At 52.4% G+C, this 22880-nt stretch overlaps 1 protein-coding gene and 1 long non-coding RNA gene across 3 annotated transcripts in view; one reads left to right on the plus strand and one right to left on the minus strand.

The window, feature by feature from the left end:
• Positions 1–887: 887 nt before the first annotated feature.
• LOC149871337 (uncharacterized) lies at positions 888–9091 on the minus strand. Of its 2 annotated transcripts, none has more exons than XR_016440210.1 (3): positions 9003–9091; positions 8270–8528; positions 888–6975 (listed from the first exon to the last, which is right to left on the minus strand). It is a non-coding gene; the product is annotated as an uncharacterized LOC149871337 (long non-coding RNA). The 2 variants fall into 2 exon arrangements; XR_016440211.1 differs by lacking the exon at positions 9003–9091 and adding an exon at positions 8852–8941.
• Positions 9092–9176: 85 nt separating this feature from the next.
• B4GALNT4 (beta-1,4-N-acetyl-galactosaminyltransferase 4) overlaps positions 9177–22880 on the plus strand; it is a 113049-nt gene continuing 99345 nt past the window's right edge. Inside the window, exon 1 of the mRNA XM_090032328.1 lies at positions 9177–9739. Coding sequence (XP_089888454.1) covers positions 9589–9739 — 151 coding nt within the window. The 5' untranslated portion in view covers positions 9177–9588. The remainder of the gene's footprint in view (positions 9740–22880) is intronic.

Below are 22880 nucleotides of genomic sequence, written 5' to 3' on the forward strand. Positions count from 1 at the left end.
GCTGCCACAGGCACCCACCCCGCACCCACCAGCAGCACCACCCCAGGCCCAGCCCCAGCCCCACCCAGTGCATGTAGCTTCCTAGCAGGATAGCCACTTGACTGCTGATAGGTGGCTGCTTATTGTGCCAGGCAGGCAGAGTGGGTGGGAGACAGCTGGGAGCTGGATTCCCACAGGCTGGGGCAGGAGCTGCCCAGCTGCAGCTTTCCCCCTGCCTGGCAGCATAATCAGCAGGAGAAAATATTATTTGAGGGGACTGAGTAAAATTTAAACTTAAAAGATTTCATAGATTTCATAGACATTAGGGCTGGAAGGGACCTCAGGAGATCATCAAGTCCAGATACTTGTACTGTGCTACTTTTGGGTGCAGGGGGCAGTGCAGGGCAGTGTGGGGTGCGCCCACTTGACCCCCACTGCTCCCTCCTGCAGGGTTGTTGCAGGGCTGGTGTGCTCTGGTGCCATACGCAGCAGTGGAGGAGTGTGCAGTGGGGGCGCTGGGTGTGGTGGTGGAGCATGGTGCTGGAGCAGCGGAGCCGCGTGGAGCTGAGCATGCATGGGGGGTTGGCTAGGCTGCCTGCTGAGTAGTGCCAGGTGCTGCAGGACAACAGTGTCATGGTGTTTCTTCTGTCACCAACTGCTGCAAAATTTATCTGGGGGCGATAAGCCCCATTAGCCCCGGCCTTCTGCCACCTATGCCTAGCAAGGCATGTGGTATTCAGCATGCACCCCCATGGCTACCACTTCCCCATGCTACCTGCTGCCCAGAGCTGCACAGCAAGGGCAGGAAGAGGAGGAAGAGGACCTGCTACGGGCCAGGGGAGGGGAGCCAAGCAGTATGTGGACAGCTGCATCAGCATTGCTGTGTGCATTGGCTGGGGCTGGGGTTGGGGCTGAGACCAGGACGGTGCCATCAGAGGATGCGGGGTGGGCACAGGTAGGAGTGCAGAGCGGGCTGCCCCAAGCAGGAGTAGGTGGGTCTTGGCCCCATGAGAAGCACCATAGGGACAGCCATGGCCGGATGTGGGGTGCGGAGCACATCTGAATCTACCCTGCACCAGCCAGGTGTGCTCTGCTGCACACACTCCCTGCTACCGCGCACTCCATCCTCTTACCCCCAGCTGGCTTCTAGGACTTGGTGCATAGGCAGCCCCCTCCCCAACACACATATGCACACCCACTTTCTCATATACACCACATGATACCCCACCCCCACACCACACATATACCCATGACCCACCACACCCCCACCCATACACAAACCCAACCCCCACATACCCACCACTTACACACACCTCCAACACCCTCCCCCCACACAATATACAAAAGTAAGACTTTATTTTGCACTATTATGCAATCACCTCTATATACACTACTCAAAAGAAACATAAATCAGGGCAAAAAATACCTTTTGAAATAGTTAAAATATGTTATAGTAGATGTTTGATTTTTAGCGTATGATTTTTTTTTATCTATAACTTATTAAAATTATATCTTCTGAATGATTTTGTGTGCATGGCCTTCACCAGCTCACCAAAACTCATTAAGTGGCCAGCTAGCTGAAATAATTGTCCACACCTGCAGTTAGGGGAGTGACACACATTTGCAGAGCTAAGCAAGACCCCATGTCTGGTAAAGCTGGAGTGGTGGGGAGGGGCTATTCCCCAGCTGTGCTGCTTATGGGGGAATCCCACTCATGAGCCACATCCTGTGCAGTACAGTAGGCAAGTGTCACCCCCTCACTCCCCCCATCATGGAGTTCCTTCAGAGAGTGAGCAGCCCTGGGAAATCAATAGGTACGTGGTGCCCGGATGATGTTGAAAAACCCACCAGGCACATAGCAGCACCCGGATGAGCCTAAATCCCTTAGAAGACAGGTCTTATGCATCTCTGCAAGCTTCCCATAGCCCTTGGGCAGGGCACATCAGCTCTTGCCTTTAGAGAGGAAATGAAAGAGGAGCAGAGGGAACAGGGCAGGCAGCAGAGAGGTGGTGGAGAGTTGCTGTTGGGGACTGCTTCCAGCAAGGCCATGGGTTTGGACAAGCTGGGTTTGAACTAGTTTGTGTCCTATGTCAGGAGCATCTGGTGGCAATGCAGGAACCTCCTGTTATACAGGCACACCAAGGTCAAGGAAACAAACTGTGTTAAAACGTTTCTGAGCGAACTTCAGTCTTACCACTGGAGATTGCTGAGTGAGGATGGAGAAGACGCAGCCAACTTCATCTGGAAAAGTGACACCTGGCACAAGTTATTCAAAGTCCCCAGGAGGGGAAGTGGACAGGGAGAATGAAGAAGACAGAGATGCAACTGGACCTGGAGACAGCAAGGACTACAACAGGATCAGAAGCAGCAGAAGTGACAGCGACATCGACAGTGACAAGGACTGTGAATGAACTGAGAATATAAATTCCAAATTGGGGTTTGAACTAAACGACTGCGCTTGGGGTAGGTGAGGGTGGGGGTGCAGAGGAGTGGGCACATTTAGTGTAAAGGAAAGCACGGATTTTTTAATGCAGTTTTAAGATGTGTGATGCAAAGTTTATGATAAAGGATGTATATATATATATATAACTCTCTATAGATATAGAAATATATTTTAATTAAAAAAAAAGAGTGAAGCTGGTGAGAGGACTGGACAGCAAGGAGAGTGCCTAGTGGGAAGGAACAGCAGTTTGTCCCCGATGGGCAGCTCCTGAAGTGTGAAGGAACCAGATCTCCCCACCTGCCTCCCCTTCTTCTCCTATCCCCCAGTCCTGAGACCCCCTTGCCAAAGACCCCCGGGCATGACTAGTGCACAGCAGTGTTCTTCCACACCTCTTTAAAATGTTTACAAGAAATGCCTTCAATTTATTTTTTGGTTCTCAGTCCCAGAGATGCAAAGCAAACAAATGGGTGGCCAGCCCACAGGCAGCTGTTATGTATGGCAGTGGAGGCTTAGCGTAAAGGAGGCTAGGGAGGCTCCAGCCTCTGGCTGCATGGAGGAGAAAGGCAGCAGGACGCTTCTCCTGCAAGAAGTGTCACTGCCAACAACCAGGTTAGGACTTCCCTGTCCCTGCAGCCACTGTCAAAGTCAGGGCTTTGGACCTTTCCTCATTACATACAGCTGCAGTGGTTGCAGGTCTAGGAAAGGGTTAACCTGGCTTTTGTGATGGTGACACCTTCTGTCTTGGCAGCACCCTGCCACTGCTTCCCTCTAAATATCTGGAGACCAGTTCCCCTGCCTCCATTCTTGTGCCCCAGGGTACGAACTCCATCAGATACACCTCTGGGGGTGGGAATCAGAGTGGCACTTGGTGAGAGGAGGGGCTTGAGACACACCTGCCACTCAGGTTGGCTGCCACTATTTTATGGCTTAGAAATTCAATGGAGAAGAAAGCACTAAAACACAGGGTCCAGCCAATGTGGTGATGACCTGGCTCTGAGGACAAGCTTCGGACTACTTCACTGCCCTCCCAAGAGTGATGCTTCACCTTTGCCAGTGGGCGTTGGGTGGCCATATGCAGGAGCTCCCTAGTTATGGGCAGAGTAATTGGGGCAAGGAAGCACATGGTCTCAAGGGGCAAGGTAGGGGCTGGGCCACTGCAAACCACAGCATGCTGTCCAGGGCCCAGGCACCTCATGACTGGGAAGCACCTGAAGAGGTTAGATGTCACTGACTCAGAAAACTCATCCCTGCCATCATTCAAGCCCAGGCAGGAGTCCTGAGCCTTCTTTGGGGCCCAGTCTTGCAAGATGTTCACAACCTCCAGGGAGGTGATGTAAGTGCCATTCTCTGCAGTCAGTGCCTTGCTCCAGAAAGGGGCCACAGGCCCTTTGTTGGGAGCCAACCCCATAATTACCTCAAGAGGCCTTCTACCAGGCTGGCCTGCTGCATGCATCCATTAGGAGCTGTTCTGAGGGTCTTTATCTCACCTATCAGCTCACCTGTGATGGGTAACTTGGGCTTCCCATGATACAAAATCATCACTACCTCAGCTTTCTTTAAACGCCCTAAGATCAATAATTCTCGTTGCATGGTTCATTTTATAGAATTGTATTTGATTTTTATATGATCTGTCTTATGCTGTTTGAATTGTTGCCATGAAAACTTAACTGATGGCACGTGCATGTATGAGCATCGCTACAGTGCTATCACAACAGAGCTGGGATGATTATTGTCATGTACACTGCCTGACCCCCACATCTTGCTTTTCTGCCACTCTTTCAATCAGCTCCCCAGTAGGGAGCAGTATGTAACTGATAGCCAGAAGCACAGAGTGGGGAATGGACCAACTGAGAAAATTCCTGCTACTGGGAGGACTGTTGCTAAAAAACACTGTTTGGTTTGTCACCTAAATGCCCAACCCCAGTTCTGCTCCGATTGGTGTGCATTGAGATTTTACCTCTCAGTCTAGTCTGATCTCAGCATAACCTTGCAAGCGAAGAAGGATTAGTCTGGATCAGTGCTGGTAGGGGAGACCTGGGTGGAAAAGGCAAGGTGCTGGAGCAAGCGGAGCTGATGATTCAGTAGATGGTGCTCTTCCCCCAGCGTCAGAGCTGAGCCAGCCTCCTGCTAAGGCAGTGATTCTCAACCAGAGTGCTGGGGGATTTAAAATAAGAATCCATTCTGTCAAAAACATTCTGCTCTGCTGTGGTCTTTCTGAGCTCTTTCCAACAGAAAAACTGCTCTATTCTTTTTCTGTAGTCAAGAAATGAGTGAAAGCTAAGAGCTGGCATTTTCTGAGGGTGTCTTGAACCTGAAAAGGTTAAGAATGACTGCACTGTGGCATTAGAGGTGCTGTTGTTCAGATATAAACCCTGGTCGCAAACCATCATTAAAAACCTCACAGAACTTGCTACCAAATCCAGATTCCAATGATCTGGTCAGATTCTGACTTGCGTGGCTCCAAACTACTTCTGGAAAACCCTCCTACCATCTCAATCACATGCAGTATTCTACTTCACTTCCTGTCCTAAACTGTTGTGCAACATCACATGGTTTGTCAGCCACAGCCACTATAACCTTCACCTGAAACATTACTTCCTTTCACTGGCAGGTGGGTGAAACCACCAGTCTGGGCAGTTAATAAAGCACCACGTAATCCATCAAAGAGGAAGGTGTTTGCTGATGAAGCTGATGTAACCACAGTGTAACCTATAGGCACCTGCTTTGTTCATTTGCAGTCAAATTCTTTTGTTGTCTTCTTCCAGCAGAGAAATGGCACCACTGTGTGACAAGCTGAGGTGCTCGATGGGCAGAATGCTGCTCTGCACTGTCTGTAAAGGGGCTGGAGCTAGCATGTGCCATAGGAACTTTTACAGAGATGGGCCAGCTAACTGCACCCAGCAGCTACCTAGGGAACTAGCCTTCTAGTACAGAGAAAGATGTTCTGTGGTTAAGGCATCAGGTGAAAATTCATGTGGCCTGGATTTCCTTTGTGACCTCAGGCTACTTCATTTGTCTCCACTCCTGTAAAATAGGGACAATAACACTATCACCCATACATCCTTTGTGGCTGCTCAGATCCTAGGGTTCTGGGGACATGGAAACATCTAGGCTGATGCCCAGATGCAACCCATGACATTTGGAGCCAACTCCCTACCAGCTGGAGTCTGCTGGGGATTGTCCTGCCTGCCTCAATCACACTGAAAGGTCCAAAGCATGACTCCTAAAGAGCCAGCTATGAGTGGCCAGTCGGAGGAGGAGGAGGGAAGCTCTTGTTGCTTGCTGACACCTTGGACTCTCTAGAGGAGGAGAGATAAGGCTGCAGTGAGGCAGGTTAGGTAGGCTGGGAAGCTTGCTACAACCACAGAGATGACCCAACACCAATGCCACTACAACTGGAGGGAAGGATGGCAGCTCATGTCAGCTGACGGTCCTTTGTAATGGCTTTCGTGTTCTCAGTTCAGCCCCCAGTTGACAAGCATCCACGTCACAGAAGCCACAGCCCACTCACTGGCAGTCTTGGGAGAGAAGCCAGGAAGTGGAAGGGTCTGGCACATGGACACCCCTCTCGGGTCTTCTGAGGGTGGGAAGCACATTGGTAGGGGTAGGTGTTTGAAGGCAGCCCTATCACTAGCCCTGCTGTAGCACGACATTCTCCAGGACCCTCAGTTGGGCGCTTCTTACTAGACGGATTTGTCTTTATAGGGAAAGGGGAAAAATAAAAAACTCACACCAGCAGGGCTAAACCTCAAAGTCACTGGCAGTCCGATGACTGGATACCTTGAGCAGATTCCAGGCACATGGCCATCACCAGGGTTGAATTTTTCTCTGTCTAATGTAATGGGCAGCTTGCTGAGAAGGAGGATTATTGAGTTTCTGTCACTCCTCAGATAAGGTTTTAACTAAGGATTTTCTTCTGGCCGAAGACACCCAGGGACTGACAGAAAATCCACACTGCTCAACCCAGGACGAGGCTTGCTGCTGCTTCCGTGAGGGAGCCAGCACTGCTTTACTGTGGACAACTTCATGTCTTGTACTCCACAGCAGTGCCAAGGAAAAAGGGAACTCTACTCCATTCAGAAATAGACCCATGGATGCCCAAAACCAGCAGGTTTCTTTCATCAAAATAAAAGATGAAGCCGGTGATCGTAGGAAAGGAGGAGATATTGGGCCACGTTCTCAGCTCATGTAAATGAGAAGAGATCCACTAAAGCCAATGAAACACCGCCCATCTCCTCCAGCTGAGAACCTGGTCCAAGATCTCAGTGGGGCAAAACCCAGCCCAGTGGTTCTCCAGACCCCAAGGTGATGTGGTGACCTGCTTTATGAGCTACCCACTCTGCAAGACACACTGGGATCTCCACTCCCTGGGCAGCTGGGTCCCCAGAAGATGCCAGGATCTCCTCTCCATCGGCTCCCTACTTTCAGAACGGTTCCAACTCTTCTGCTGTTGCTGGGGTTGGCCAGTTGGACACGGCTAAGGGCTTCTGCTCACAGGCTGTCGCATTGTGAAGAGCCATCTCCCAGGCCGGTGGCAATGATGTCATCATGCCCTGAAATAAGAGAGCTCATATTTCAAAATACTTGTACACTATAACCTGAATTGGCAAAACTGCAGCTTGGAGCGAGGCTTAAAATAACACCCATCAATCATTATTCAGTCAGCTGAATAACCCAGGCAGAACACGCTCTGCTACATTTCCAAATCCAGCATTATCATTACTAAGAGCTGCTTTCTCTGCCACCTTTCTTAGAGCATCACGGGAACAAAGCTATTGGTTTGAATGAAATGACACTTTCACTTGAAAGTCCTTTGTCAGTCACATATAATGTATCCATCTGTGCAGAGAACCCTCCTGGCCTTTACTTTCCAGAACAAGCTCAAAGACGGCTCTGGTTGAGTATCTTGTTGCTGGGGTTGCTAGACTAGTTCCCTAGCTGGGCACCTTCCCTAGGGAGGGAAAGTCAAGGGAGATGTGGAAAGTTGGGCAGCTACAAAAGGTCAGATTGAAGAGGATTATACAGTGGGAAGGCAACAGGAGCCTGAAAGCTGCTCTATGGCCAGGATGTTTGTGATAGGGAGGACCTGCTGTATTTCAGGGCTGTCTCTAGCACTGGCATTTATGCTACAGCATCTCACTCTGTTGTTACCATTGGGGCGGTGCGATTGGGAACACCGACAGAGGAGCCAGTACTGAGAAGTATTAAGAAAAGCCAATGTCTGGTGGAGACATGAACCTGGGGAAAGATCTGATGCCCTGAGGCAGGAGGAATGTATTTCCATCAGCCAAGAAGTGCTGGCAGCACAACCCTCTCCCGCTGTGCCTGTGTGCAAACTGCCCGCCCCACAGACACACATGGCTGGTAGCTATGTTCACTTGGGATCACTCCAAACCCACTCCTAGTGAGTATTAAAGGGATCTTCCAAATCTCAGCAGTTTAAAACTGTCTTAACACCTAGCATATCCATTGGGCTGGGTGTCCTGCAGCAATTCAAGGAATCCCTGCAGTGCAACACAGGGCAGAGTTGTAACCATCACACACTGAGGGAAGCACTTCAGGAGGCCTCCTGACACCCCAGCAGAGCAACTGACTTTGTCCCCATTTCACAGAGGGGCAAACCAAGGCATGGAGGGATGATGCAGCTTGCCCAGGGTGGCACATGAAACCATCAAAGAGAGGCCTGTGATTCCTACAGTTCCACTTCTTCCCCAGCTGTGGTTTGCCTCTATGCCAAATCCTCACTTCCTCTAGGAAACCACAGCATTTGCACTTCCCTTTGCGGGGAGGGGGAAGGGCAACAAATGCACCAAGAGCCAGGGGCCCTGGTATGGCTCGCTTGATTACCTCAATTGTTCCTCCAGCAAGTTGGCTTCTGGCTCTATCTCTAGCTGGGCAGATGCTCCTGGGGCAGGGGTTTTCCCTGAGTTGCCCACAGCGATACCTGGGTCACTTGTCATCATGCAGGTGAGGGCAGTACCTCATGAGGAAGGGCTGGTGGCCTGGTTGGACTAGGTGACCTCTGGAGGTCCCTTCCACCCCTGCTTCTCTACATGATACTATATATCTCGCAGGATTCAAATGACACTGACTCTTGTGGTGGGGTCTGCAAAAAAAATTAAACCAGGTCACTGATTAACAAGTTCACCTAAGTGAAGGAGCAATTCGATAGGAGACTTTTCCAGGTTATGATTTTCAAGTCTTACAGGGGGGCTCTCATCTCTTAGGGGGAGGAAAGGCTCAGTCCCCCTTAATTAGCCCCCCTTAAATTGCACCCTGTATATATGATACTATATATATGTGTGTGTGTATATAATGCTATATATATAATACTATACACAGACATAATGCTATATATAGGAAACTACAGATAGATCTAGATGATACTATACCCAACCCCCCTCCCTTCCCTTCGTGTCCCCGGGGCACCTCATCCATCCTCCTGCAGCATCGTCCCTGCACCACCCTGCATGTGCTGGGAAGGTCCCACCGCCCCGCGCGGGCCCTCGCTGCAGCTGCCCGGCCCGGCCCCGCCCCGCCTGCAAACCCTGCCCCCCCCCGCCCCGCTGGTCCCACTCACCAGGTGGATGCTGTGCACGCTGGCGTGGGGATGCACGCCGGCGCGCAGCCGAACATGCCCTCCCCCCGCAACGTTCGGCGCCTGCTCATTGGCTGCCCGCGGCAACGCCGCGTCGCCATTGGCTCGGGCGCGCCTGGCTGCCCCGTTTCACGTTGGGTTGCGCGGCAGCGCGGATGCGGCTCTCGCGGCGAGCCGCGCTCGGAGCATCCTCGCTGTGCTGCTTCCTGGGCGCCGGGGCCGGGCCTGGGGGGCTCGGCCTGCAGCCTGGCGGCTCCCTCCTGCTCCCCGCATTGTCTGCCATGCCCTGCGCGGTCCGGCCGCCCTTCGCGCCCGGCGCCCGGCTGCAAAGTTAAGGCCAGGGGTGGCTGGCGGGTGTCTGCGCTAGCCCCCCGGCGCCGTGCCCGGTGCAGGCGCCTCCTCCCATGGGCAGGGACTAGGAGCGGGCTGGGGGCAGGGCTCCTGGCCGGACGCCGGGGTCCCCCCGCGCCGCCGAGCCTGGCAGGGATGCCGCGGGGGGCTGGGGGCCCGCGCCCCTGAGGGCAAGGGCTGGAGCCGGCCGGGCCGGGCCGGCGATGCTGCCTGGACGATGCTGTGGTTCCCGGTGAAGAAGATCCGTAAGCAGTTCAAGCTGCTGCTTTTGCTGGTGCTGCTCACCTGTGCCGTGTGGTTCACCTACCTGCACATCAGCCTGGTGCGCCAGGGCAGGGCGCTGCGCCTCCACTTCGCCTACGGCAGAGGTAAGAGCCCGGGGAGCCCCTGTGCTTTCCGCCGTCCCCCCTCTTCTGGGACGCCTTCCCCTGCCTGGGCTCTCGCCCCCCACCTCCCCCCGTGCCTGGTTTTGTAGGTGCCCAGCTGAAACTGGGGGAGCCTGGGCTGTTCAAAGCCAGGGCACTGGTGTTTTCTTCCCACCGTCCCACCTGCTTGCTTGATGACCTTGCCAGAGTGTCTCAGTTTCCCCAGCCCTCCTGGGACAAGGGCGTCAGCGCGTTTCCCACCCTCCAACACACACCCTCACTCCCAGGGGCACTGAGGATTAGCTAGCATTTGGGATCTTCCTTCTCCCCCCTCCAGGGGAGCCCCCTCTTGAGGGGGTGGGGTGGGAGGTCTGTGCTCCAGCTCTGTGAAGCTGAGGAAATTGACCCCCAGAGTCCTGGTTTCAAGAAGTGGGTGCTGAGGGTGTGGCTCGGATACCTGGGTTCAGCGCTGCACACCCAGACTGGCCCCGCGAGGCTCTTGGAGCTGGGCTCGGCTGGGCTGCCAACAAACTGTCTGAACTCGTGTCCCTGTTAGCCCCAGTGGTGAAGTGCTGTGAGCAGCCGTTCGGTTGCTCTTTAAAGCAGTATCCAGGTCAGCTGCTCTGGTTGCAGCGCTGGCTGTACTCTCAGGGGTTTTAAACACAAGAGAGCCTCCCAGAGGAAACCCGGGGCCCTCTGGCTGGGCTGGAGCTTCTCATAGCCCCACTGGTGGTGCTTGGGGAGGGAGATGGCCATGGCTAGTCCTGCCTGCCAGCAGCCTGGCAAGCCCTGGATGTACCTAAGAAGGTATGCTGGACTCTGGATCTCTCCTCCAGGGTGATGTGACTAAGGTGTGAAGTTCTGTGATGTGCTGGCCAGAAGGGACATGGGGGGAGGACAGGTGGGGCCCTCGGTGTCTGGATGAGAGCCGGCTCAGTTTACATCTGGAGAGCGTTTCTCAGCAGTGAGCTAAAACCACAGGAAGGCAATTTGTGAAGGAGCATGCTCTCCCTGCCATGGCACTGTGGTGGCTTTTCAAACCCATCCATGCAGTGAAACCCTTTATCATATCAAGATCCACCCCCATCTCTTCCCCTCTGCCATCTTGCCAGCTGTCCCCTCCCATGCTGCAGGGTAGGAAAGGCCGAGGGGCTTTGACTCCCTTCCTTCCACCCTGACATGCACACATACACCTGGCTGTGCCCCCAGATGGAAAAGCCTGTGCTGTAAGAGAGCGTCTGTTGCTGACCAGACAGAGGCTGTGCTCGTTCGTTGTGTCAAGGTGGTTCTAATGCTAGAAACTGGAGCTAGGGAAAAACTTTGAAGGTGGGAGTGGGGGCTGGGAAGATCACAATGGGTTTTCCTTTTCTGTCTCAGCCAGCTCTTACTTTCTGCTTGTGACAGGAGGCCATTTAGGATGCCTGGCGCGTGTGAAAGGCAGGACTGCAGAGGGATAAACCAGTTGTTCTGGCTGGTACTCTTTTAGATGTGCTCTCAAGGCCTCCAGGGTTTTCCCAGCTATGAATATTTGGTCCAATACTCTTCTCAGTTATGTGGGAGGATAACTCTGTTCAGTGTTGTTACTCTGGCCTGACTATAGTGTGAGTGAGAAGTGAATAATGCTTGTGAAGTCCTATGTTCCCTGTGTTGTCAGGAGGTTGGCACTGTGTAATGCAGAGCCCGATCACAGAAATGTTTAAGGACATATGTAGCTTTGCTCATAGGAACAACCTGACTTGATTTTTGCGGGGACTTCGTGCCCGAGGAAAGCTCCACATGGGCTACTTGCACGGCCAAAAGCAGAGCGTGATGCGTGAGCCACGCATCTCCTAGTCTTCAGTTGAAGTGGGAGGGTGACTGACTCACAAAGATTTCTTGTCTCCCATCTGTTTGTTGATGGTTTAAGTTTAAAAAGTCGTCCCCCCCCCCCCCCAAAAAAAAACCCAACCCAAAACAACAAAGTAAAATTAAAAAACCCAAAGTGAACTTTGAAGAGTGGATTTAACCATTCTCTCTTCTCTCATCTGAGGGAAGCTGAAGTTTCAGTCTGTCTTGATAGTGCAGTACTGTAGGTTTGGTTGTCTGTCAGTTAAACCAGAGAGAGCAAGGGAACTTGGATAAGCAAGAACAGGAGCTGAAACTACTTCGGTAGACTCTTAACACTTGTTTGCTAGCTAGTGCATGTTAGAAAGCCCACATCACAAACCTAGTCATGAGAGTGTAACCACTGCTTTTACAGGAAACTTAGCTAGATTCCTGTTCAGCTACATCATGCTCGTTCTGTTTGGTGCCTTTGAAATGAGTGGGTGGCAGATGATCCAGATATTGTCTTGCCACCCTGGGTTGGGTGTCTGTGGCTTTAGTGAACAATAGTGTTGTTGCCATTTACATGTCAAAACCTGAACTGAACCATGGATCAGCCCATCAGTGTGATGAGAAGAAGTTTAGATTGTGTGCACAGCCTCAAACAGTCTGATCCATGTAGTAAAATGTGGCAAGGTCTGGGAACATAATGTCAAACTGGTTGCACTGTTGACCAGACTATCAGAGAGGATGTGTGGCTTGCTTTCTGGCATCCTTGCACACCTCCTTTGACACTGCATGCCATATGCTAGTTACAAGTTGAGAGACTCCCCTCCCAAATCTGACTGCGGCTGTTTTATTCGGAGCATTCAGTTTAGCAGCACGGAAATGCATTGCCACACTCCAGCTCCCAGCAGAAAACCCTGCAGTTACAATGCAGCTAAATAAACGATGAGAAATATGTGCTATGGAACAGAGCACAGCTGGGATGCGATCATACCAAGACTGGCTTGGGAAACTGGGCCTTAACTAATGAGCTACTTGTGACTGCATGAAGCAAGCAGCAGGATCAATGACTTTGTGTCAAACCCACACTCTGAACCTGATCCCTGTTTACTCCATGCTCAGTGTTTTTGCTGTCATCTGTGGTACCTGGCAGTGGCATTCACAGGCCTCACCAGGTCAGGTTCTCCCCCACCCCTTGCTTACCACCTCACTACCAATCTAGAATCTCGCCCTTAGTTTGCAGTGGTGCAGATGCCAATACAAAGGACAGGGCAAAAATGAATTGGGTCCTATAGCTCGCTCCGCATGTCTGTCTCTCACCTCCATTCATTATTCCTATTGCTCAAGCAGCTAGGAGCCCCAGTGATGGATGAAAGCCCCACTATTCTCAGTGATATACTGATGCTGAATGCAAAGACAGATTCTGCCCTAAAAAGCTTCCAGTTGTGCTCTGTGTAAGTGCACAGCCTTTGGACAGGGAAAAAGCCACTCACTTCCCTAGTGTCTGTGCTTGTCGCAATTTAGCATTTGCAGTGCTCCTTAGGTACACAGTGCTGGAGTGACTAACTCCTGAAATGACCACCCCCACATTTTCAGGGCAGTCTCTGGGCTGTTATGAAAGGCCTTGACAATGAGAGGAGACAGTGACCATGAACCTGGCTAACTTCTGTTATGCTCAAGCTTTCTAATAGCTCTTTGGCAGCTTCCTGTTCCCGATGAAGCTAAAGGGAGTCGTATCGGTTACAAATTGCACAGGTGCAGTTGCAATTAATTGTACTCTGCTTAACTACTACTAAGCTACAATGTAGACAGCGGCACTCTGCCTGTCAGCAGCTCACCTAAGCTTTAGGCAGATAACCCATATTTGTGAAGATTCAAGGAATGGGCAACGTGTTGGGACTGGCAGCATTTTCTGCAGCTAAGCAATTAATGCCCTTATCTAGTAGGCACATAACTGAAGTACTCCGTGTATGACGGGACAACAGGGATACGGAGAGACGGGAGCATAGAGACACAGCAGCTCGGGGAATGGGCAGTGGTCTTGGCATGCTGCCTGCCTGACCAGCACCAAGATTTTATTGGAGGCATCGTGGCCAAGCAGAGGATGATGGGGAGGTGGCTTGACACAACACTTGCTATTTATGTCAGGTTTCATCCTGGGCCACACTGGCCATGCTCTGGATAGCAGAGATGTTGAGACCATCTGTGCCCTGTGTGGTTTGTGGTGCAGCAGACAGTGAGTGGGAGGGACATGAATAAACCCAGAAAGAGCCATTTTTGAGCCTTATTTATTTATTTATTTTTTAATGTGGTCCCTTCCACTTTTTTGTTGGGGTGGGGGCTTAGGGCTTGGAGCAAGAGGCAGTAGGAGTTGGCATGTCAGGTTTGGGAGGCTGTTGCGTGTGTAGGAAGGGCTGTGGCTGAGTGAGGGGGAGAATGTGGGCATGCATGGCGAGAGATGCATCTAAAATGCAGATGCAGCAGAATTGTGCATGGGGCAAGGGTGAGATGCTTGCTTGATGCAGTGGGTAAGGAGAGGGTGGTGAGCTGACTTGGAGTAGCTGCACATGGTGTTTCCCTTAGTCTGTCCTTAGCCCACTCTCTCCCTGCCCTGTAGTAGGATTCTGGCCTGTTGTTGCTCACATTGTGCAGGAGCCCAGGGGCTGAAATGAAGCCTGGGGCCCTGTTGTGTTAGGTGCTATACAAATATGCAACAAGAAACTGTCCCAAAGTTCTGTTCGTCAATATAGCCCAGTTCTCTTCTCAGTGGTTAGAGTTGGGCTTAAAAACTACGCCCAGGCCCAGTTTTTCCTCAGCTATTTTCTAATAAAGTTTGGCTGCCAGAAACTCATCTTGAAGCGCAGGCTCAAATTTGTTCTTAGCCAACTGAGAGATGTTTGGGGAGGTGTTTTATTTTTTAACTTTTTGTTGGGTGGGGGGTGGTTTTGTTGTTGGGGGCTTTGGGGGGTGCTTTTTTCTTACGATGTTCTTCCATTTGATGTTGTACCAGCTGGTCAGCTCCACATAAACTGGGCACAAGCAACATCTGGATCTTCATTTAGGAATCACCTTCTACCACCTTGTGGCTTCTTTTCCAATGAAGCCAGGGTTTCTGATGATCTCTGCACTGCCACTGGGCAGCAGGAAGTTCTGGATGGTAGATCCATGTGCATATCATGGTGTTTGTGGCGTGACTGCACGCCAGAAGACTTGGTGATAGCTAATTCCCGGGCTGTAGCATTCCCAAGCAGAGTTCTGAGACATTTGGAGCATGACTTGAGCTAGACCCTGGACAAGCCAAGCAGGGCCTGGGATGTCTCATTTCCTGCATCTCTTCCAGTGGTCCATGAACACAACAGGACTCCTTGCAATGTTAGAGCAGGCTGTCATTGCTGTAAGGCAGTGGTGTTCAGTGTGTGGTCTGCAGACTCCTGGGGATCCATAGACTGTCTAAGGGGTCCATGACAGATGACTTGGATCTATCAGAAGCATGTGAATACCCACACTTACAATTCAAAGGTGTCCGTACCTCCATTCAAAATGTTTTGGGGATCCATAAATGAAAAAAGGTTGAAAACCACAGCTGTAATGCAAACCAGAGGCAGTATTTGTAGGAGAGCTTCCTTCCAGCAGTGTCCTGAATAGACTGCCAGCAAGCAATGGGTGTATCCTGATAGGGAAGGTGCTCTGGAAGGCTGTCTCAGGGGGCGGGGAATTTAGCTGCCATGACCCATGTATTTGTCACTGTTAGGATTCAGTGATGCAATAAAGGTGGGAACAAATGGTAGAAATTCAGAGGGCAAGGAAGAGAGATAAAAACAGGGGGATGAAAAGGGGCTTTGTAGAGCATTTTGCAGCTGTCAGCTTCTTGTCTTGAAGGTATAAAAAGAACCAGCATGTACCGTTCCAATGTCCAGATGTTCTGGATTCAGCTTGCTGTTTGCTACTCTGCTTCTTCTCAGGAGTGCTCCCTGGGGTGTGGGGTGAGGAGATAACAGCTCTTCATCATCAGGATCTCTGCAACTCTTTCAGCAGCTGACAAAGGCCTCAAACTGGTCCAAATGGCAGAAGATGTGACCTGTTGCATAGGGTGGGTAGGTAGAGCACCCACACCAGTGCCAGCTTGGGCCCTGCCAGCTTGCCTTTAAAGGTCAGGTCTGAGACCCAAACTCCTCCACAGACGGGCTGAGTTTTGAGGCAGCCCACCGCTGTGGGTGAGCCTCCCTGATCTGCCTAGCTCCACCCTCCCCAATAAACACTGCTGTCTGTGGAGTCCCTGGGAGCTGGAGAGGCAGGTGTTGCACTGTTCAGAGGGCTCCCTGCTGTGTGAGTGGCACGAGCCTCACTGGGCATGAGGCCTACACCTGAATGACTTCAGGTCTTGCTGCAGTGGTAGAGGCCAAAGGAAAGTCAAGGTAGAAGAAAAGCAGAGTCTCTGTGATTTGCTCCAGGCAGTGTGTGCCAGGGTTGTAGGGCCCAGCTCTGTGCTGGAATACATTTCTGTGTTGTAGCAGGCACTGCACTGTACGTGCCTTAGATGGGCTTCCCCCTGGGTATGGCTGGGAAATGAATTTCTGCTGCCTGCCCTCTTCCAAGGTGTTTTGTGGCTCAGAGGAGGGTGGTGCAGTAGCTTGTGACTTTCAGCACCTGCTGCTTGCTCATGCAGCCTGTGCACATCTAGTGCACAGTCTCTCCTGGAGCTGAGCAGCTGTCTCTGGGTGGGAGCAAGCTTGAGGATGCTGTGGCCTGTTGGGACAGTCCTGACCTCAGTGTGGGCTCCCCTGTGAGCTCTTCTGTCATTGCCCAGGGGCAAGCTGTGCCCTGGGGGTGGATAAAGGAATGCCCACCCCAGCGATCTCCAGTTCCAGAGGAGGATACCCACAAGCATTTGTTGCACTGACTGGGGAGCTTTGAGCCCTGTGCTTCCTCTGGCAGGCAAATCTATGGTCAGCTGACTACAGCAGCTAGGATCTCTAGATCTGGCATCCATTTATTGAAGTGTTAACAGTCTGAAGGGAGGGGCTGGGATATCCCTTACTCAGTTGTTTGCCTAGGTGCACCTCTGTCTAGATGCTCAGCAGTGTTAATATTGGGGACTTACAGGGCTGGGGTTTTGTCTCTGGGGTGGATGCTGCCAGGGAGCTGTGCCTTGGTTGCTGATGTGGATATGAGAAGGTAATGGAGAGAGATCCTTAAAGTGCCACATTTGCATGTTCCTTGTAATTCTCAGCTGTCGACTTCCAGCAGCTGTGGCTGGCTGAACAGTTTCTGTTTTTTAAAAAGCCTGATTCAAAGTGCTTGGATCTTGCAGCAATGGGTGCTGTAGAAGGCCACTGAGGTGGGCTAGCACTCCCTTAGTGAGAGGCTTCTTGGCTGAAGTGGGGTGGCAGCAGCAGCCCCCAGCGCACCTTGGCTCTCAGCCTACACGATAGGGTCTCTGTGGAGAAGGGTTTTCCATGCACCCTGGGCATTGAGCTCTTTGGAGAGCCTGCTCATTCGTGTTGCCACAGGAGCTGCCACATGTGGAGTGCTCTAAAATCTGGGCCTGAAGGAGAACCTGAGCTCTTCTGAAAAGGTGGCTTGATTTTTGGGTGCTGAGCACTTGAAAATGTGGTTCAGAAAGAGTTGTTGGCAGGAGGACTGTCCTCTGGGCATGTGGGATGAACTGGAAAGGGGGTGTTAGGATGGACACTGGGCAGCTTTGGTGGGGGTGGAAGGGAGCCCTTGTTTAGAACGTCTGGGCAGGACTTTGATTTAGAGCTGCGTTTGCTGGCCTGCCCTGGCTCAGGTCTTGTCCTGCCCAAGGTCTTGTGTCAGGCTCTTTGCTGCAGGCCTTCTACAGGGTGAACACATTTGTCTGGGCTTGTGGAAAATTTCACAACTGTGCTTTGTCAGGCTCATCAGGAGGGCATGCTGGCACTGGGGGCTATGGGGGAGACTGCTTTTGCAGGGTCGGGACTAAGTGTCTGTGGGGCAGAGGGGCAGGAGTGGTGAGAGATGGGTTGAGAGCTTTCCTGGGGACTGGAGGTGCAGGTGGGGATGCTGCAGTGGGAAGGGTGCAGAGAAGGCAGCAGTTAAAACTGAGACAGCTCCTGTAAAAGGCAGCAAGGGGACAGTGATGGCTGCCTTTTTTTTTTCTCTGAATTGTGGAAGGGATGTTGGGCAGCCGCAGCAGGGACCCTCAGCCCCCTTCTACAAGCACAAAAGCTAAGGGGGGTGTGTGTGTCCTTTGAGATCAAACCTGCCAGATTCCCTCACTCAGTTAGACAGATCCTGCCTTTCTCCCAGTGATAGCTGGATCAGCCCGGTTCCCCCCCACCCCAGTTCTCCAGAAGAGGGTGGAGAGAAAGTTTAATTACTCATTAAATGAAGGGGCCCTAAGCAGATGTACTTTCTGTAGTCTGAGGCTTTGCTCATGCATCTCCACTTTCAACCTAATTGCTTCCCAGACTGCCAAAGGGAAGGCTGCAACAGAAAGGGAAGTCTGCAACAGAGGCGGGTGTCCCCTGTACCAGCCAGGTGGCTACTCAAGGAGCTGTACCTCTGGGCTCCCTTCAGTTCCTCCAGCGAGGTCTCTGTGGCCAAAAGAGTGATGCACGTACCTCCGAGCCACAGTGCCCCCTCGGCTCCAGAGTTCACACCATAGATTGAGGGCAGTGTCCTGCTTGGAGGCCTGTCTGCCAGGTGAGTTTGGAGAGCTGGCTCCCACCCAGAATGGCATTATGTTCCTGATAAAATAAACCCCTTTCTTATCTTCTACAAGGAGATAATTACCCTGCTCTGCCTAATTTAACACACAGATTCCTCATCTGAAATAATGAGGCCATTACGGTGTTCTCCCGGCTGGAAACCGCACTGAGTCAATGGGGTGGAAATGCTGGCGCATGCCAGGTAAAAAATGCAATTAAAAAAAAAAAAAAAAAGGATGACCCCTAATGGGGAACACGTGGGTTTGGCCCACCAGAGACTTCCCTGGCAAGCATCTCATCCAGGGAGGGAATCTAGTTCTTGAGAATGCTGCCAGAGCTGAGAGAAGGATGGCTTGATATGCGAGACACTTTCTGCAGCCGCTTGAATGAACAGGTTTGCTTTCGGAATAGGAATGGCTGAACCCTCCACTGCAGAAGCATGGGCATGGAGGAGGGGCTGATCTCCCTGCTGGGGTGCAGTTGAAATGGGGTCACCAAAGAATGCATCAGTTCCTCCATCTCTGACCAAGGGCTGCTGCTTGGGCAGAGGGTGGGGAGTGTGGGTGTATGTAATTATCTCCCTAATGGGATACCTATAATCTAATATGAGCAACTGATCTATATAGGGGGGCGGGGCTGGGAGGCTGAAGAGGTCTGGTAGCAAAGCAGGCCTGGCAAAACTTGAGAGTAGAGGGGGCATCTTGGGCCATCAAGGTGACATCAGGTAGTGAACACATAATGAATGTCCCTCTGGACTGTTCTGGCCACTGCCACAGCCTACATTTGCCACCTATTTGATTAAAATGCTGCAGGAAGAGAGTGAGGCAGATAAAGCACTGCCTACCTCCAGAGCACTGCCTGCCACATGTCCTGAATCCCCCAGATCCCTGGTAGTCAGGCTGGTGTGCTAAAGTCATGGGGCAAGTCCCTCATGAAGAACCCTGCTCCTCTTTCACAGCTGCTGGGGAAGTAGAGTGGGGCTGATGCCTATACCCACCTGGTGACCCTGGACTCTGCTGGAGAGCCATTTTTTGCTGGTGTCTGAGTGGGATATCCCTCTCCCAGTCTCTTGCTGCTGGAGGGCACGGGGGCTTTTCTTTCCATGGCCCTCACGTCTCATGAGGGCAGGGGAGGCTGCTGCACCCTTCCCCACCCAGCCACAGGGGTGTCTGTTCTTCCGTCCTACTCCAGGCCTCCACTTCCGAGCGTATCCTCCTCCTCTGTACATGGCTCCAGTTTCTGATTCTGCTGCTGCTTGGAGTTCTCCCTGGCATTGTGAAATGGACCCGCTTCTTGACAGTTCCCTGCTGCTCTCAGTGCTCCCAGTGACAGCAGAGAAAGTGAGCAAAAGCTTGTTAGCTTCTCCCCACTGCTGTTTGACCAAGCTCTGAGCAGCATCGGGAGCTGCCTGCCTGCCAGCTGGGGAGAACAGAGCTATGTCAGGTTGCATCAGGGAGTGTTTCCTCACAGCCCTAAGGGCTACATGAGTCTCCCAGTGGAAAGTCTGTATTCTGTAGAAGTGGTTGGCAAGTCCTGTTCTGCTCCCTGTATCCAAGGAGTCCAGTGCAGCCCCTGGCATGTAGCTGAGTGGACTTTTACAGGTCCTGTTTCCAAAGTCCTCTCCCTGGTGCTGGTGAGGGTTGGAGCTGGGTTCAAGATCAGAGGGGGTCCTGTTCTAATTGGTTATTTCAGGGTTGTGCAACTGGTGGCCTGCAAGCCATTGCAGCCTGCTGTGTGGCAGGGGAGGGCCTGGGGGACTGTGTGCCTGTGAGAGCAGGGGGCCACATGCTGCCAGCAGTGATATAGCCATTGCACACTATCAGTCCAGCTCACATGGTAAGGAGCTTCTGGGGGTGGGGGTGCTGACCTAGCAGCTTTTATGGGCCATGTGACATGAAGCCTCTGGGCTGCCTGCTGTCTCTGCCGTGGTCCCTAGCCACACCAAAGTTAGACAGCACTGAGTTCACAGACTGGCCTGGTTTCCTTTTCCAGCTGAGGGGAGAGAAAATCATCCTCACCCCCAGAAAAGAAGACTTCTCCTTAACTGCAAGCAGTAACACCTTGCCATGCCACTCTGGGTCCATCTAGCCCAGTGTTGTCTCTCTCTAGGAGGATGCTAAGGGGATGAATACTTATGCAGGGCCTGTTCAGACAGAGCTGCCCCTCACCTCTCTTCCCTGACAGCCTCCTCTGGATTTGTGGGGTGCCCCCTCCTAACTCACATTTAATCCCTACTGATGGACCTATTTTGCATGGACTTGTCCAGCTCTCCTTTCACCCTGGTAAAACCAGTCTTGTTTGTGGAACGAGACAGGGAAGAGAAGAATCCGCACCAATCTAAACATGTGGTTCCTGTGCGGCCTCTCCAGCGAGAGGGAGCAACAGTCCCAAGTGGTTGCTGATGTGATGGAGTCTGAGCAGCTTAGGAAAGGGAACCTGTGCTGTGGTCATTGGTGATGCCAGGAGGCTGGACAGTGTGATTCCCAGTGTGCAGGCCTGGGGCGAGCAAGAGCTAGAAGTGGCCAAGCTTGGAAGCTGCTGCTTACAGCCCCGGTGTACTCCTTGAGGTGCATTGCCCTGACACGCTCTGCCTTGCAGGGCCATGTTCCCCTCAGTTTCCACATGAAGCAGTTTTGACCATTGAATTGCATAGTAATGCTGAGTAATGGCAGGGTAAATGTCTGGAATGTGCCTGAGAGCGGCTTGGTAATTTCCCTATTCCTAGTCCCAGGCACAGGCTGCACTGGAAGAGACTGTGAGGTGTTGGTTACTGAGTGTGCAGCCTGTGCTGCAGGAGAAAGCCAAGAAAGCCAGATGGACAGCCCTGGGTCCCTCTGCTGAGCCACTGAGTGCACAGCCCTGGCAGAGCAGCAGGAGTCCTGGGGCAACTGCTCTAAAGATGGCAGCCCTGTGAGCTCTTGGCATGACTGATGCCTTTGATGACTTCAGTGAGAGCAGGGGTTGTGGATTCCTCCTACCTTGGTCCTGGTGGTCTGTTTAAGGGTCTGAGCATTCCTGGGATTAGCAGGATGTTTGTGGACAGCAAGGGAGCTCTCTGCATGGGTGGGAGCCAGAGGTCTGTGATAGGCCCCTTCCTCCGGGCTTTCCCCTCCTGTGGTGGGCTGTGGACCATCCCTACACCCTGTTCCAGAACTGAGGAGGAAGGGGGGGCCTTTCTTTCACCGTGGCTTAGGTGGGGCATGAGGGAAATGCCCCATCTGAACAGAGCAAGGTAGGAGGCTGCGTGTGGGCAGATTGGTTGGCAGCAGAGGACATGAGTGTATTCTCCCCTGGGGGAGATGGGGCTTCCCTTCTGTGCTGGTGGGGAGAAAGCAAGACCAACTTTGTGCCTATGCCAGTGGGCTGGCTGGGAAGTGCTGCTTCTGCCTCTTCACCTCATGCTGAGCAAATGCAGGGAGGCTGCTTGAGTGTATGTGACTCAGTTTCCCCATCAGCCAAGCAAGCCAAATGCAGCCCTTCCCTATTGCTCTAAGGCAATGGTTCTCAACCTTTTTAGATTCAGGGCACCCCTGGGTAGACTTGAGGAACCCCTTAGGAAAATGCCAGCTCTTAGTTTTGGTCTAAGGGCATAGAAAATATATGGAACTGTTGAGTTTGGCCTGACCAGAGTCAGGCAATCATCGCCTCCTCCCCCCACCTTTACTCCCTCTTGGGGGTCACTTATACCCTTTTAACCATGGCCCTGCCCTGCCCTGCCCTGCCCTGCCTATATGGCGGCTCCTTGCTCTGACCCAGTTTGGCCTTGCTGGGCTGGCTGGATTCCCACGCTCTGGCTGGAGCGCCGGCCTCTCAGGTGACTTGTTCCCCTGAATCAGCCCTCTGTAACCAGCCCTGACCTGAGAGCCAAGCAACAGCCCAAGGAAAACAGGATGCAGAGGCCGGCAGGAGCTCCAGACTTTGATTGGGGATGGGAAGGAGGTGCTGGCTGCCTCCTGGTGTAGGTGTTGTGTGGAGGGCAGAGGGGAAAAGTACCAGAGGAAGAAGTGGCTTCTTGTCCACCACCCAGTCTGCAAGTGCCGTTGTGGCACTGTCTAAGCACAGTGCTGCCAGTGGAGCTGAGGTGGAGGCAACCACAGAGGAAGGTAGAAGCGGGGACCTGTCAGAGCCGGACTCTGCCGCCAGCTCTGGAAGTGTAAACACAGCTTGCTTTGAAACGCAGCCTTCAAAACATTTCCTGCCCACATGGCCTCTGCTTTCACCGTAGCCAAGGCCTGAGGGCAGTGCTGCGTGATCTCGATCCTACATACCCCATCCCCTGGCATAGCATGGTCCTGGGTAGAGGGGGCTTTCTTCTGTCCTGTGAGTGAATAGAGGAGTCCCCACACCAGGCACCTGTTTCATCATGTTGTGGAGTCCCTGATGCAAACAGCTATGGCTATGGCTGCAGTTGTGCAAAGCTATGTGCTAGGACCCTATGGGGCAAAACCCACTAGTTACACCAGGGGTGGGCAAAATGCGGCCCGGGGGCCTGATGCGGCCTGCCAGGCCACTCTATTCGGCCCATGGAGCACCTAAAAAATTTAGAAAATTAATATTAATCTGCCCTGGGCTGCCTGTAATTTGGCCCTCGATGGCTTGCCAAATCTCAGTAAGCGGCCCTCTGCCCAAAATACTTGCCTGCCCCT

This window comes from Crocodylus siamensis, chromosome 2, assembly GCF_052110815.1.
Source record: "Crocodylus siamensis isolate JL-2025a chromosome 2, ASM5211081v1, whole genome shotgun sequence".
Lineage (NCBI taxonomy): Eukaryota > Metazoa > Chordata > Crocodylia > Crocodylidae > Crocodylus > Crocodylus siamensis.